The sequence below is a fragment of the Polistes dominula genome, unplaced genomic scaffold, assembly GCF_049000335.1.
Source record: "Polistes dominula isolate Pdom_NZ unplaced genomic scaffold, Pdom_raw_medaka contig_83, whole genome shotgun sequence".
Lineage (NCBI taxonomy): Eukaryota > Metazoa > Arthropoda > Insecta > Hymenoptera > Vespidae > Polistes > Polistes dominula.
The window spans coordinates 598,630-612,211 of record NW_028301032.1 but is presented as its reverse complement, the minus strand read 5'-3'; the positions used below and the strand labels follow the sequence as shown (position 1 = coordinate 612,211).

The following is a 13,582-nucleotide window of genomic DNA, read 5'->3' as shown; positions in this document are numbered from 1 at the left end:
GTGTCACGTTGTTTGTCCGCAATGGACTCCTAAACTACTGAACCGATTTTAATCAAATTTTGCACACTTTGTGCAGTTTCATCCAACTTGAAAGATAGGATAGTTTATATCTCAATTTATAATCGCAAAATTATTTTATTGCGAATCATTTGTTTATTAACAAAGAGTCATAATTCTAACAGATGGCGGTATAAGGTAATTCGTTAAAGACGTGTGTATCGGACTGATTGTGAGCCACAGCAAGGGCGGGACACCCCTAGTTTTTTATATATATTATAAGTATTTAATATTATTAAACTATTTATTTTATTTAATTATTTAACTATTTTATAAATATATAACATAAGTATCCTCCATTTTTATAGATAACTTAGAAAATTTCGTCCTTCTAATTTTTTTCAGGTTTTTTTTTAGCAAAAAAAACTTTAATGCCATCTACCGAAAATCGATACGAACTTTCCGGACAATCCAATATTTTACGTTCAACATTTATTTATTTTTTTTTTTTAATTCTATTTACCAAGAGGCTCATAATTCAAATAAAAATGAAATAAAACGATTATCAACGTTTAAAACATATTTTTAAAAACTTTGATTTTATTTAGGATTACCATTAAATCTTTAAGTGAATATAATGTTTTGAAACTTCAAGTTTTTTATACGTTTTATATTCATTCTCATATATTAGCCTTTTACTTACTAAAAAAAAAACAACCTCGAGTACTCTTTAAAGCATTATGAGAATATTTCTTTTGTTCGTGTTAAGAAAAAAAAAAAACCATGGTCTTGTGTATAATAAGGAGAACATTTGTCTGACATCACGGTGTTAGCTAATAAAATATACAATAGACAAGGTTACGCTGCATTAAAAACGCATCATTATTATTATGCAACACGAAATCGCACATTTTTTATTTGTTTATAAGCCACTTATGTTCATTTTATGTATTGAAGGATAATCAAAATACGAATAAACAAATTTTTAATAAAAAAAAAAACAAAGATTATTAACAAATTTTTTAAATAAATTATAAAAATAATATGTGTAGAATTTTTATAAAAAAAAAAAAAAAATAAATGTAGTTAGGTGTCCATTGGCTGTGGCTGTTCATTGGGTTGTCCTGAAAAAAAATCGTGCCGACTTTGACGGAAGATGGAAGATGCAACCCATTTAAGTTTTTTTGTTTGTTATAAATTATTATATTATTTTTATAATTAATATAATAATAATAAAAACAATATAATAATATATAATAATATATAATAATAAATAATAAATATAATATAATAACTTTAAAATATCATGCTTCCAAAACTTTTCAGGTTTTTTAGCACAAAAGAATTTTAAAATTATATAAAATAAATAATAAAGTTATAAATATAATAAATATAATATAATATAATAATAAATATATAAATATAATATAATATAATAATATAGTATAATAAAGTTATTATAAAATTACAATAACTTAAAAATTTCGTACTTCTAGAACTTTTCAGGTTTTTTGGCAAAAGAATTTTAAAATTATATAAAATAAATAATAAAGTTATAAATATAATAAATTTAATATAATATAATAATAAATATATAAATATAATATAATATAATAATATAATAAATATAATACATAAATATAATAGTATAATAACTTAAAAATTTCGTACTTCCAGAATTTTTCAGGTTTTTTAGCAAAAGAACTTTAATGCCATCTATCGCAAAACGGCACGAACTTTCCGAACAACCCAATAGTTTTGCACAAATATGAAACAATTCTTTGAATATATATATATATATATATATATATATATATATATATATGTTATGATATATATATATATATGTTTAAATAAATTATTTTTAAAAATGTGTATAGAATTTTGATAATAAAACAAATTCAGTTAGATATCTCTAGTTTTTAGTTAGATCTTCTAGTTTTATACAACCAATAAAATCTGATTACTATACAAAAATTCCTAGAAGATTTTAAATCCTACGTTAATCTAATTGGAATAATCTCAATGCAAAAAAAAACTAAAAGAATAGTTTATACAATTCATATTAGATAAATATGTAATAAAGATTTGTTTATTAAAATGAAAACAGATTCTTTAAAACATCCTTCTCGAAATACATCAAAAGAAAATCATAGTAATAATAGTAATAAAGAAAAAGAAAGAAAAGGTTTGAAATATTTCAACTATTTTCTACCTGAGGATTTAGATACGAAAAAAAAAAAAAAAAGATTCTTCTAGGATAAGACTCTCGTGAAAATTTGAAAAGAGCTTTACCACCACATGACCTAATGAGTGTTGATTCGATTTGATCGGCTGTTTGATTTATCGATTAATCGATACATCAATTGAGAGAACTAAAAGAAAAAGAAACCGTAAATATCCGTCAAACTAACTCGGAACGTTTAATATTGACCAAACGTGACGCGACGTAAAAAGACTTTCTGTTCTCACGCACACACAGACAAAATCTGTGTGTGTGTGTGTGTGTGTGTGTTCTTGTAAATCCCTAACTTTGGTACGCAAATATTTATCTTTTACACGTCATCATAAAAGAAGGAGTGGAAGGGAAGGGTTGGTACCATCTTCAACACCCTTTCCTTTTATCCTTTTTTACATGAGAACATTTTTATTTCAATTATGATCTTTAACATTAGATATACCAGACCAGACCAGCCATTTTAATTTCAATATTCTACTTCATGTAACATTTAATTTCTGTAAATAATTTTAAAATGTCTATAAATCCATTTATTTATTAAAATTATTATTGTTAAACATTTTTTGTTTTGTTATATTTTTTAAGAGTAAATAAAAACTGGAAGTTTCAAAAGGCACTTTTTTTTGTATACATCAGTCATTTTGACTAATGTGGTAGAAATAGTTATATCGAAAAAATGGTGATATATCTAGTGTCAATTTCATCTTGTTTTAATTTGATTAACGATCATAATAAAACATACACAATTATCGAAAAGGTGCCATTTATTAATAACCACAATTCATATGATTTCTAAAAATAAACTTTTTCAAATGCAAGTTTGCGAGTTGCAAGTTGCAAAGTCAAGGTTAGCTTTAAAAAAGGAAGGTTCAATAACGAGGGAGCACAGGTAATATCATCTTATTGGTTTTCTAATAAGTAAGTAAAGTGGTTCTTTGAAAATGTTAGTATCCTTATTAAGGGGGATCAATAATTGGTATGTGGTGAGTGTTACAAAAGGAAAACCTGTGCTTCTCTTCACGCATTCGCCGCACACGCGGTCAAAGTAAAAGAGAACGGGGAGTAAAATAATGAAAGATAAAAAGATAAATGTAATATATAGAAATACGAGCTTCAAAGATGAATAACCACTTGCACTTTGTCGAACCTTTGACAATATTTTTTATCTATTTTTATATTATATTAAATAAGGAAAGTACGTTATAGCAATTGCATTTATTACAAATTTCAATATATAAACTGAAGTTAGCAAGAAATGGCATACTTATCGATATAATTCGTAGAAATATATATATATATATATCATTTTAACGAGTCGTTGCTAATTGTCTCTCGTTTTTGAAAGATAACCTCATTTTATTCCGAAGTCATTTATTACGATTAAAGCATATATATATACATATAATTACATGAACAACATATTGGTACATACCTGATTAAGAGTGGTGGGAATGATGTCAGGAGTCTGTGGTAACATTTTGCAGCTTTCGTTCCGTTCTCGTGCACGAATTCTCCTTCGGTCAAAATAATGTGACGATTGCACATGCGTTCGGTAGTAACATAATAAATTCAATCGAAAATACTATGCTCCAAACGATCGATTTAAACAATGAACACAGAAGAAGAAGAAGAAGAAGAAGAAGAAGAAGAAAAGAAAATAAACTAAAATGTATTCACTAATAATACGCACACTCAAATTCGCGTGTATATATCGCGTTAATCATGTATCACGAAAGATTTATGGTTATATTTATCGATACTTGTCGATTAATCAAATTTCTCGTATAAACGTTTATAATGGGTATGTAGACGAGAGGGGAAGAGGGGGGCGTCGGCGAAATTACCCTAATACGATCGATTTTTTTACCCGTCGAAAAATCAAAGTGACAGTTCAAGAACGACACGTTCACCCACCTCGAAGTCGTGCGCGAGACTGACGGTACCGGGCGGTGTAGCTACGCCCGAACACTACCGAACGCCGACGGCTATTCCCGAACGCCTACTATCAACCCTGCTAGGCCATACGCGCCATATTTTGAATTTAATATCGATCGCGAACTGAATAATGAATCCATGCAAATGTCTTTTTATGATTGACAGTTTTTGTTATACATTTTTTTTTTGCGCTATTCCTTGAAATCAAAGAAAAATCATTTATTATTTATCCAATTCAATGTTCTATTTTTTGAATTTATGACAATCTTTATATGGAAATGAAATTCGTTTAAAATTAATTAATTTTTTCGAACGATATATAAATTTATTTCTGAATCGGCAAAAATTACGAAAGAAGGACACGTCCAAAAAATTGTCTTGCAAATGACAAATTCCTTTCATAGAATCTTCTTTTTCCTTCTCTTTTTCATTTTACCAGAACACGTTCAACCTGAAATTTAAAAGTAACCTTCTCAGAATGATGTCATCATTCGTGACGACATTGCGACGAAAAAGAGAAAGAGAAAGAGAAATAGAAAGGAAGGAAGGAAGAGATGAGTAAAGGGTATGAAAAGTATACGGAAGAATCGATCATCTAAATCAAGTTATAAGAGCAGCGACATCGTCGAATCAAGTGCAAGGCCGAACGTAAAAGGGAAGTGACGAGGCAGTGAAACAAAAGGATCCAGTTAAAAATAGTGGACCGGTCACGTCAACCGGTCCTTTCAAGGATTTCTCGGCCCATTACATTCCTTTTTCTTCTTCCTTTATTTCTTTCAACTCAAGAAGAAGAGAAAACTGTACGTTTCATACCTATATATCTGCCATAACACAATTGTTTTCTGTTAAAAGAAAAATAAAACACGGGGGAATCCGTTATAACACCTGTTTATAATTAACGATAAGCAAAAGGTAAAGCAAGATTTACATCATGTGGACACGATGAGTCAGAGAAATTCATTTTCACATCGTTACCAACGAATTCCGTCGTCTACGTCATCTAACGAAATGTTTTATGGTATTTATCAAAAGTATAATCTATTCAGTAAAATGATGTAAGATAATGGTGACCCACAAAAAAATTTCTCGATCGTTTCACAATCTCCGACTACGTTATTAAGTAACCTGTGGGTTCGATTAAACGAGACAAACAGACAGACAGACAGACAGACAGACATTAATCGTAAATCATCGTATAGCTTCCGTCTTTGTGTAATTTCGTTTCTCTCTGAGAAAATTCCTCTTTGCTTCTACTTATTTTAAAATGCCGACTCTCTTTGCTTCGAGATAGCTACGTGTTTTTACCTTGATAAAGCTTATATGCATTTACAAGAGCCAAGATTGCAAGGTCTTTTGTAATATCTATAGATTATTCTTAAAGTACTATAATAGTTTCTAAGATTGTTGATAAAAGTATTCTTATACTAAAACATTTTTAACAATAAGATATACTAAAAGCTTTTCTTTTATTGTAAATTCGTATATAAACTTTATCAAAGATCTTATCCTTCCATGTTTTGTCTATGTCCCATATAACTGCACTGAAGAATCAATCAACCAACAACCTCCGGATGTATTTCTTCGTCGATGCAACCAAACGACACACTTGCCATTTGTTGAGAGTTAACTCGAGTGAAATGGAGATAACACACATTAGTGGTTACGACTTCTTAGAAGTATCTTATATTTGATACGAGTACATACTTAACTATTATCTCGTGAAGAATTTCAACACGTGTTTTGTTGACAAAAAAAAATACACGATCCCATTTAACTATTGGGTTGTCCGGAAAGTTCGTGCCAATTTTCGATAGATGGCATTTTGCTAAAAAAAACCTGAAAAGTTCTAAAAGTACGAAATTGTTAAGTTATTATAATTTTATAATATTATATTATATAATATAATTATAAATATAATATTATTATATTATATTATATTTATGTATTTATTATTATATTATATTACATTTATTATATTTAACTTTATTATATTATATTATATTATTTATTTTATAGAATTTTAGTTTTTTTGCTAAAAAACCTGAAAAGTTCTAAAAGTACGAAATTTTTAAGTTATTATAATTTTATAATAACTTTATTATATTATATTATATTAACATATTTATTATTATATTATATTATATTACATTTATTATATTTATAACTTTATTATATTATATTATTTATTTTATATAATTTTTAAGTTCTTTTGCTAAAAAACCTGAAAAGTTCTGGAAGTACAAAATTTTAAAGTTATTATATTATTATATTTATTATTTATTATTATATATTATTATATTGTGTTTATAATTATATATATTTATATAATTATTAACATATATAATTATAAAAATAATATAATAATATATAACAAAAAAAAACATAAATGGGTTGCATCTTCTATCTTCCGCCGAAATCGGCACGAACTTTCAGGACAAGTCAATAACAAACGAATCTTTGATTTGTTCAGTTTCAACAAAATAATTATTTATACGAGTCAATTTTGAAAGGTAATATTTTATCGACGAAGACTTCATTGTCATCATTGAAATTCCCCCTTCTCCACTCCTCCCGTTAGGAGAGATGCAAGTATTCGATGCATCCACGAGAGAGTTGGCGCCGTGAGAGCTCTAGACGACCATCCATAAAATATGTCCGTCGTCGAGCAATAGGAAGAGGAAGAAGAGAAAAAGGGAAGATAAAAAAAAAGAAGGAAGACCGAGGAAACTGTGATGAGGGTAAAAGAAGATCAAGAATCTTGCCGCTACTTGTCTTTTACCCGAGATCGTTTACCCGGAGGGTGCCCAAAGCGGTAAAAGAATACTGAAAAATGATGAGGAAATCTACGTTGAAAAGAAAATTCTAAAGAATAACGATGACAATAATCGAAAATAATCGAGACGACGAGAAATATATCTGACTCAAGTTGTAATAATAAATTGGGAGAAACAAAACAATGGTCTCTTAGTAAGAAGTTTGCTTTACACATACATTGAAAATGTTCAAAATAGAATAAAACAGACGTGTATATTATACAAAACACTTTTTCTTTTTCTACCAAATTCCACAGAAGAAAAGAAACACGTCACATATCCTGTCAAATGATAAAACATAAAAAGAAAAAAGAAACTAGTCAGAAGAACAATGTAAAAAAAAAAAAGGTTGCCTTACGGTTCCACTCTGCTTCTACTCTCGAATAATACTCCTCTCTTATTTTTCTCTACACCCCACTTAAAGAGATTCTTTTTTTTTGTTCTGCTTTCCTCTTCTCGTATCGCAACAGAACAGCTTCGTGTCCTACCATTAATTCGCGCCACGTTTCTTTTTATGTAATCGATCCGCATACCGATCCAAGTGCTTTTAGGCACGAGTGCCCACCACATTTTCGAGTGGATCTAAACTACCCGTTTTTTGTTTTCACCAATACTGTTATATTGGGTTGTGTCCTGAAAGTTCGTGCCGATTTTGACGGAAGATGGAAGATGCAACCCATTTAAGTTTTTGTTGTTTGTAAATTATTAATATATATATATATATATATATATATATAATTATAAAAATAATATAATAATATATAACAATAAATAATAAATATAATAATATCATAGCTTTAAAATTTCATGCTTCCAAAACTTTTCAGGTTTTTTAGCACAAAAGAATTTTAAAATTATATAAAATAAATAATAAAGTTATAAATATAATAAATATAATATAATATAATAATAAATATATAAATATAATATAATATAATAATATAGTATAATAAAGTTATTATAAAATTACAATAACTTAAAAATTTCGTACTTCTAGAACTTTTCAGGTTTTTTAGCAAAAGAATTTAAAAATTGTATAAAATAAATAATAAAGTTATAAATATAATAAATATAATATAATATAATAATAAATATATAAATATAATATATAATATAATAATATAATATAATAAAGTTATTATAAAATTATAATAACTTAAAAATTTCGTACTTCTAGAACTTTTCAGGTTTTTTAGCAAAAGAATTTAAAAATTGTATAAAATAAATAATAAAGTTATAAATATAATAAATATAATATAATATAATAATAAATATATAAATATAATATATAATATAATAATATAATATAATAAAGTTATTATAAAATTATAATAACTTAAAAATTTCGTACTTCCACAACTTTTCAGGTTTTTTAGCAAAATGCCATCTATCGAAAATCAGCACGAACTTTCCGGACAACTCAATACATTATCCCTAGGATACGAACGAAAAGACTACATTTATCTATAATACCTCAATCTTTCTTTAGAATTAAATTTGTTATAAATCTATTGTATATTTTCATAATATGTTAAACAATAAAATGAAAAGATAAATATCTAAATTGAAAAGAAATGTATCCTTGTTTGAATACAAGTATTGCAAATGAGAAATCTGTCACAACTATTGTTGACTGGTTTCACTTTTGTCAAAATAAATTCTGATTTTTGTACAGAACAAATTCACGAGATTCTGAGGATCGTGCTCCGGAATGAAAGAGGTTTGCCGAACGGCTGGAAAGATATTCCGGTTGGTGAATAAATTGCCGATGGCAAGGCCGCAACTAATGGCCGCCAGTCTGGCGTCGATACTCTTGCTTGTTTTCCGTCCTACACACATACATACGTCCAATTTAACAAACTACTCTAACAGGAAGATGTTCGAAGCTGTGTTTTTTTCGTATTTTTTTTTTCTTCTTTTCTTTTTCATCTTACACCACCTTACACACACCTCTTTTTCTCATCCTAAGTTTCCACGCGTTCTTGTTTTATATTATTATTGGTCACACATATTTTCTCATGAATGTTGTGAAAAAATCGATACGATATTATTGGTCATGATAAAACGAACTGTCAAATTTTTACAAAACACGGCACACACACATAGGTTAGACGATCATTTTTTAAATTAAAATTGAAACAATAATAAAACAGAATTTATATTTGTAAAATGAGAATGAATTCTTAATTATTTTCTTGCACGAACAACAAAACATGTAATTTGAGGATGATATATTCGATTAAAAATTGAAACTGATAAGATGTACGTTGATTTCAATTGATTAATTATTCATTCTAATTTGTAATTCAAGAAAAATGTTAAAAATTTGGAAATTTTTTTGCAATATGCGACAAATAATGTATATCCAATGTAAGTACAATTCGATCATCGTGATTAATGTTTATTTAATAATCATTTTACTTATATTAAATATTATTGATCAGACCATTTAGATCGTCAAAATACGTACGATATTTTTCTCGAGGAAATAAAAAATGCCAAAAATATGTACTGATCCGAAATGTCCTTTGAATAAATACGCGAAGTAAGTTATTCAAATTATTTCTGTGATATCTCTTATATTATTTCTAAATATTTTTACCTTTCATATTTCTCTACCAAGTTTTATTTTGAATTTTACAGTACTCAAAAATCACGAAAAGATTCATGTAAAATTCATGGAAAGGCATGCATCAAATATTCCTCTGATCATGCACGAGAGAATCGTAGCGGCGAACATGAACGAACAAAATATTGTAAAAAATTATGTCGAAAAAAGGATCAAAAGTTACAAGAGACGACAACAAAAGCTGCTCGTTGTGGGATATGTTGTAAAAAGTATAACATTTATATATAATTAATATATAAATAATAAATAAATAAATTCTATTATTTTTTAGCGAAAGATGTCAAATAATTGAATCTACCAGCATAGAACCTGGCACATCATCCACAGATTCATTGCCAATAAAACGGTAAATTATTTACAATCTTATAATCATTAACAAAATTTGTATAAATAAATAATCTTTACTAAAAATCCTACAGTTCGAAAAAACACGGAATGAAAAAACAAATACATGAGGAAAAAGAAGACAAATCTTTTTGCGAATGTAGACGTAAAAGATGTTGCGATAGAAGAGAACAAAATCAAAAAATGAGAAAAAGAGTTAAATATCGTTCTCGTCGTAAGAGAAAAAGAAAAGATAATTGGTTAACAAATTGTTTAAGAAAACTTTGCTTTTGCGTGAAGACTCCTGTGAGTTATGAACAACCGAATGCGTATGAACGATCTCGTGAAACTTTATTACAAAGTTGCAAATGTTGTAACACGTACAGAGATGTACGTTAATATAATTATTATTTGATACAAATCTAATAATATTTTGAAAGAAAGAAAAAAGAAAAATCTAGATTAACAACTCGAATAAAGAATAATTCATTTACAGAAACATAAAGGAACATCGAAGAAATCGCATCATTCAAAAAATACGATTTTTCTTGCAGATGATAAAAAAACATTGAGAGAAGATACTGCGAGATATCACCGAGCTAATGGATTAGAACAAAAATGTCAATGCATCAACACCATTGCGAAGAATCGGTTGGTTTCTTCTTCTTCTTCTTCTTTTTTAATGAAATCATCTTTTATACTAATTATTTCAACTTATTATTTTTCTAGAGAGACATCTCAACATCAGTCATATTTACAAGGCGTTTTATCAAAAGGATTCAATATTATGTGTAGAGGTATAAATTTTTGTATATAAACAAACGTTATCTCCAACTTCACTTTCGATAGATCGCTGACAGAGAATGTTTCTTCTTTATCTTTATTGCATAACGTTAATAAGTCCACAAACATAAAGTATTTAGACGTATAATGATGCGATAATATATCGCAAAGTTAAAACATTTAAGAAACTATGACCTGAGAGTTACATGAAAAATTGAAATTAAGTTTTAATCGGAATTCCATGTTACTAAACATGTCTTTGCAGTGGGTAAAAAAGTCATTGCATATCTCGTTATCTTCGAGTAATGCTATTAACAAAAGAAATCAATGAAACAAAACAAAAATATCAACGACAAATTCTGAAAATTGATGCCAAAAATCATGAATTAGTGAAGGTGTATAAATACGTTTTTTTTTTTTTACCCACTATATTTAAACTACTTATGTCATTAGACCGTCTCATCTGCTTTTGTCCTATTAATTAAAAAAATCAAATAAAGTCTGTACGTTTTAGCAGATCATATAAAACATAAAATTAGCTGTGATAAGTGTAACTATGTTTCATAACATATCTTGTGATTCTATATACACATATAATGATTATCTATAAATAAAATAACGTACTCTTCATGACTCGCCAAAGGCAGTGATCGTGATAGTCCAATAAATCAATACCATATATATATATATATATATATATATATATATATATATATTTTACGGTTCATACTCTACCATATGCACGCATCATTCTTTCTGATACTTGGTAATTTTGTGATATTTTCTATAGTGCCAACCAACTCTTATTTACATTACCTTGTTGAACTATTGTATGTATTGTATTATACTTGAGTAAAACAATTTGAAGCTTGTATCACTTGAATATAATTGGTAAGAGAAGCATCAAGCTTCAAGTATCCTGCTTCGATGCGAAGTTCTGTAATGATACGACAGAACGAGACATATGCTCGCAAAAATGTAAATTAAAACTATTACACGATACATATATAGAATTAGTCTCGATACAGTGGAATGATCAGTCTCTTTTAAAAAATATGCGCTTGTCAATCACGCTACCATAAAACTGATTTAGCTGATTGGCAAGCCAAGCGAGGCAAATTTTTTTCTTATATGCGTTTCAACGAAATACGACGATATTTCCCATTAACACAGTAATTGTTTAAGCTAAATGCGTTATTATAATTGTGGTACCTGACAATGGCAAGCTGAGAATAATATTGGAATTGTTTGCTTCTTTTTTTTATTGTTCCACGTTTTTTCTTTTTATTTTTTTTTATCTCACCGTACCATTGACTTATCGTGTACTGCGTCTACTAGTATTACGCAATTGTTTTTCAATCTCAAATTGTCGTAAATCTGCTCTTTGAAGAAAATCTTGTCTCTCCAAATATCCATCCTTTCCTCTGTTATGATTTACAATTTCTTCTTCAATATTTTCCTGCTTTTTGTAATTGTCCCAATCAAGTTTAGATTTTTCCAATGTACTGATCTTAGCTTTCTTTCCAATCTGTCCCAAAACAGATGAAATACCACCCAATCCACCCCTTTTCATAACTCCTCTTCCAACTCCTCCTCTTCCTCTTCCTCTTCCTGCAGGAGAACTACAGGCATCTGTTTTCGTTGAATATTCAGCTGATGGTAAGGATAGTCTAGCTTCTGCTGAATCTACAGAAACTTCTTTTTCTATTTTTACCTCTTCACCAGCAAATTCAAATATTTTGGTTATCTTTACTTTTTCTTCTACTTTGGGTTTGATTAAAGGTGAAGATTTTTCTTTTGGTCCATTCATTGGGCTTTGTTGTTTGGGTTTTGAAGCTACAGCTGTTATACAAAAAAATATATTAGAATAAAATATATAAACAATGTTTGAAAATTATATTAAACAATTTTTTACCAGTATCTTTCATAAAATCTGCCCATAATGAATCCGCTCTTTTCTTTTCTTCTTCTTCCGTAAGTTCTTTCTTCTCCGCTGTCTCAGATTTGTTTTCATCCTCTTCTTCTTCTTCTTCTTTCGAATCATCTGTCTCTTTTAATTTTCTTTTTATTCTTTTCTTACGCTTTGTACTTTTATCTTTAACAGTCTGATTTCTTCTCTTTTTACTTATTGTCTTATCAGTTTCTCTTTTATTTTCATCATTTTCATCCTCTGGTCCACTTTCTACTTCACCTTCTGAATCAACTTCAGATACAGGTTCATTGTCAGCCCCATCAGGAACATAATCCTCGTCGTCATCGTCGTCAGAATCAGAAGGTAGTTGATGCTCTTTTGACATTTCTATATGTACAATCTACAATAAAATCATAGGTTAGGTGAATATTTGGACATTTTCTTTTTTTTTTTTTTTATATGTATACAATAATGAATAAAAATACAAATTATTATTTTGATTACTTACATTTTGTTTGAAGAAGAAGAAGAAGAAGTTATTTATTCAAAATATTTTGTCAATATTCAACGTTCGGGAACGTTCCTTACTGTATGACTTAATTTTTCTTACAATCTTACGTATTATTATATTAATACAATTATTATTAAGACGTTGATCAATTGTTTTAAACAAATAAGCACAAAATATTGTTTTAATGAGAAATTAGAAAGATTAAAATCGTATACTGTTAAGAATCATATAATGTAGATTAGTTTTATTAGTCACATTAAGCACTTATTTCTAACAATGTTCGAGCGTACTGCCTGCCATCTTTTATTGAAAATGCAACTCAACGACCAATCGAAAGACTAGGAATAGTCACGTGATAAACGAAATATATCCCATCTGATTGGATCGTTCTCAAACGTGAATACCATATAACAGTTCTTATGTGTGTCAAACTAATAGA

The 13,582-nt window shown here is 28.1% G+C and overlaps 2 protein-coding genes across 2 annotated transcripts in view; both read right to left on the bottom strand.

Moving 5' to 3' along the window:
- p130CAS (Serine_rich_CAS and FAT-like_CAS_C domain-containing protein p130CAS) overlaps positions 1-4,179 on the bottom strand; it is a 60,440-nt gene extending 56,261 nt beyond the window's left edge. Inside the window, exon 1 of the mRNA XM_015329727.2 lies at positions 3,669-4,179. Coding sequence (XP_015185213.1) covers positions 3,669-3,713 — 45 coding nt within the window. The 5' untranslated portion in view covers positions 3,714-4,179. The remainder of the gene's footprint in view (positions 1-3,668) is intronic.
- Positions 4,180-10,791: 6,612 nt separating this feature from the next.
- Positions 10,792-13,443, bottom strand: Yeti (yeti). The gene is made up of 3 exons (XM_015329778.2): positions 13,141-13,443; positions 12,636-13,032; positions 10,792-12,562 (listed from the first exon to the last, which is right to left on the bottom strand). Exons 2-3 carry the CDS (start codon positions 13,015-13,017, stop codon positions 12,036-12,038), a joined length of 909 nt encoding a protein of 302 aa, XP_015185264.1. The 5' UTR covers positions 13,018-13,032; positions 13,141-13,443; the 3' UTR covers positions 10,792-12,035.
- Between the last annotated feature and the right edge of the window lie 139 nt (positions 13,444-13,582).

Coding starts and splice junctions, on each gene's coding strand:
- Yeti (XM_015329778.2), bottom strand. CDS start 13,017: ATGTCAAAAGAGCATCAACTACCTTCTGATTCTGACGACGATGACGAC. Junction 12,563..12,635: donor AGATTTTATGAAAGATACTG/GTAAAAAATTGT, acceptor TTTGTATAACAG/CTGTAGCTTCAAAACCCAAA.